At 38.0% G+C, this 3,030-nt stretch overlaps 1 protein-coding gene across 1 annotated transcript in view; it reads left to right on the forward strand.

Moving 5' to 3' along the window:
• Positions 1 to 1,704: 1,704 nt before the first annotated feature.
• The window catches only part of LOC107706597 (kinesin-1 heavy chain-like), a 26,648-nt gene continuing 25,322 nt past the window's right edge, over positions 1,705 to 3,030 (forward strand). Inside the window, exon 1 of the mRNA XM_016510350.1 lies at positions 1,705 to 1,965. Coding sequence (XP_016365836.1) covers positions 1,840 to 1,965 — 126 coding nt within the window. The 5' untranslated portion in view covers positions 1,705 to 1,839. The remainder of the gene's footprint in view (positions 1,966 to 3,030) is intronic.

A 3,030-nucleotide genomic window follows, 5' to 3' on the forward strand; every position in this document is an offset into this window, starting at 1 on the left:
TAGCACAAAGTTTCCTGTGAGGGGTAGGTTTAGGGGTAGGGTTGGTGTAGGGCAGTAGAATATACGGTCTGTACAGTATAAAAACCATTACGCCTATGGAGAGTCCCCACAAGGATAGCTGACCAGACATGTGTGTGTGTGTGTGTGTGTGTGTGTGTTTTATTTATATATATATTTTTTATTTAAATACAGTTATTTATGTAACTTACATAGTTATTTTATTTCTCATATGTGAAGAAATGTTGTTATTTTTGTTTTTAAGCTCTTTTCCATACAGCCACGGTTCACGGTTCACAACCATGACTGTCAAGCTCCAAAAAGGGGAAAATCACAATAACAGCACCATGAATGTGATCTGAATGCTGAATGATATAAGCATAAAAAAAAACATGGGTTTGGAGCAACATAATGAATAATAATGAAACGATGCCTTAAATTGTTACTTATATAAAGCAAATTATTTCATCAGATCATCTGAATGTCACTAATTGTTTTTTTTTTTTTGCAGCTCTGCCCTGGTATTTTCTTTGGTTTTAATTGGTCAAATTAATGAGAAAGTCCCTTAGATTGGCAACACCCAGAAAAGCCTGTTTTTTTTCTGAATCCCAGCTGAGCTCTCCTCCTTTCTGTTGGTCTCTCCCTCTATCTCTCTCATCCATCTGTCCATTTAACCCGGGCTGTTGAGACGAGTCGTTCCAGCTTCCTGTCGCCTGCGGTGATGTCCTGATGTTCACCAAGAGTGGCAACAGGTGTGACTGGGTCATGCAGTGTGACGACCACAGATAACAGAAACACACACGCACACACACACACACACACACACATACATTCCTGCAGTCTATTGAACAGACGTGTTAGAGGGTTTAGTGAAAGGACACAGAGATTGATGCATTTTATTGATCCCCTAATAGAAATTCAGGTGTAATGAAACAAGCTGAGGATGATACTAGAAAATGGTTTCAGTCCATTGAGTTACAGGATCATGTCCACTGCTTAAAATGCTAAAAATGATGTGATGATAAAGTCACAAAGTCACACTACTTAAAGTCAACATGACATTGAAATTTATTTTCTTAATGCATATCCTTTTATTGTTTTGCTCAATTCATCAGTGTGTGTGTGTGTGTATATATATATATATATATATATGTGTGTGTTCAGCCTCCAGCTCTGCAAAAGCATCTCTGACATCCCCTGGCATCACACATCCATCAGGATCCAACGGATCCCTGAATCATCCAGAATCAATGCTGCGTCTGCAAAGTGTATGTGTGTGTGTGTGTGTGTGTGTGTGTGCCCATTTTGATGTTTACTGGAATAATATATAGTATAAAACACTTGTGTCAAAAACAGAAACAAGGAGTTGTGTTGTAGAATTTGAGACTTGATAAGAGTGCATTTGATTCATTATGGGGCAAGTTGTCACAATGTCTCAATAAGATGTAGTGATTTTAGAATTTTTTCTTTTTCTTTTTTTAGTGAATTTTGTTCTGAAACTGTAAAGTACTTTTTCATGTAAATCCAGGTTGTTGCATTTTTATTCTTCTTAAGGGCTGAATTGCTAAGAAATAGCCTTTGTGACAGCTTTCCAGTGTGACAACTTGCCCCTGCTTGTTTCAGTATGTGTGTGTGTGTGTGTGTGTGTGTGTGTGCGTGCGTGCGTGCGTGTGTGTTGTTAGGGGGTGTGACCGCAACTTCACTTCCTCCATCCAAAACCCATTCTGTCAAAATCCACTTCCACCTAAACCGACCAAACGCACCGAGCTGAGGACGGTCGGGAGTGAGCGCTCATCATCATCATCATCATCACCCTCCTCATCCTCCTCCTCACAGCTGAAGATGGCGGACCCGGCCGAGTGCACCATCAAAGTCATGTGCCGTTTTCGGCCTTTAAACAGTTCGGAGGTGATGAGGGGAGACAAATACATCCCCAAATTTCAAGCAGACGATAATGTGGTCATCGGGGTGAGTTTATAACATGATATCATAATGACTCTCCGCTGTGACACCCGCCATCCATTTCTATTAGCATCCGCTAACCACCTGCAGACGTATCCTGACAGAAAATATCATCTTTAACAACTATATGTATGGAAATGTGATCGTAATGCGTATTTTAGAATTATTCTGTGTGGGAAATGTTGCACGTGAGGCCTTCATTCAGTAACATAATCGTAAGGTAAGGAGTTTTAAATCATCGTTAGCTCGGTGGCTAACAGCCCTGAGATGTAACGTTAATGCAGCACAATGCCAAAATGCTTGATTTTGAGCTTAAAAACAGTAGAACCTAAGCGTTTTTGGCGTAATTTTGTATTTTAGTGCACTTCGAAATGGATTTTGATGTTAAACGGTTGATAAGTATCCGCTAGCTCCTTTGCTAATATTAATGGGGTTGTTTTCATTTAGAAAATCAACAAAAGCTAACTAAATTTGTACGTATTTCACATTTCATACCGGAATTAACGTTAATATGAGTTAAAAATGAATAAATGAGGTGAATGTGATCATAAGTCACTGATGTCAGTCTGTTATGATTTGGCCTACTTTAATAACATGAATGAACAAAGACCATTTTAAGGTATTTATTATGGCTTTACTATTTATGCTTCTATTAGGAACAAAGAAATACATGTGTATTTTTAGAGCATGAAATGAAGTCAACCCCACTTCCAATCATATCGTATGTTTGTTTGTTTGTTTATGGCCTGTCGATGTTGGACACTAGGCTATATATAATCCAAATGTTCTTACATCTCAGGTTTTAGGTTAGTTTATTAAAATATGTTGTTTGTGAAGGTGAGGTTTTAAGAGTAAATGATGTTGGCCAGATAAATAAAGCTATTCACGTTCTTATTCTTAATTATTAATGGCTTGAATGCACCTCTTCTGAAGTCAGTCATTTTCATGTTTTGTGTTGAATTTGTAACTTTTCAGAGAAAAAAAAAAATCATTAAAATGCTGACATCATTGGTTTGGCGTAACATTGGCTTCTCCTTATAGTTAAAAATTTTGCCCATCCCTCCTATTTTC

This window comes from Sinocyclocheilus rhinocerous, unplaced genomic scaffold (genome assembly GCF_001515625.1).
Source record: "Sinocyclocheilus rhinocerous isolate Xijiao unplaced genomic scaffold, SAMN03320098_v1.1 scaffold2189, whole genome shotgun sequence".
NCBI classification, from domain to species: Eukaryota; Metazoa; Chordata; class Actinopteri; order Cypriniformes; family Cyprinidae; genus Sinocyclocheilus; species Sinocyclocheilus rhinocerous.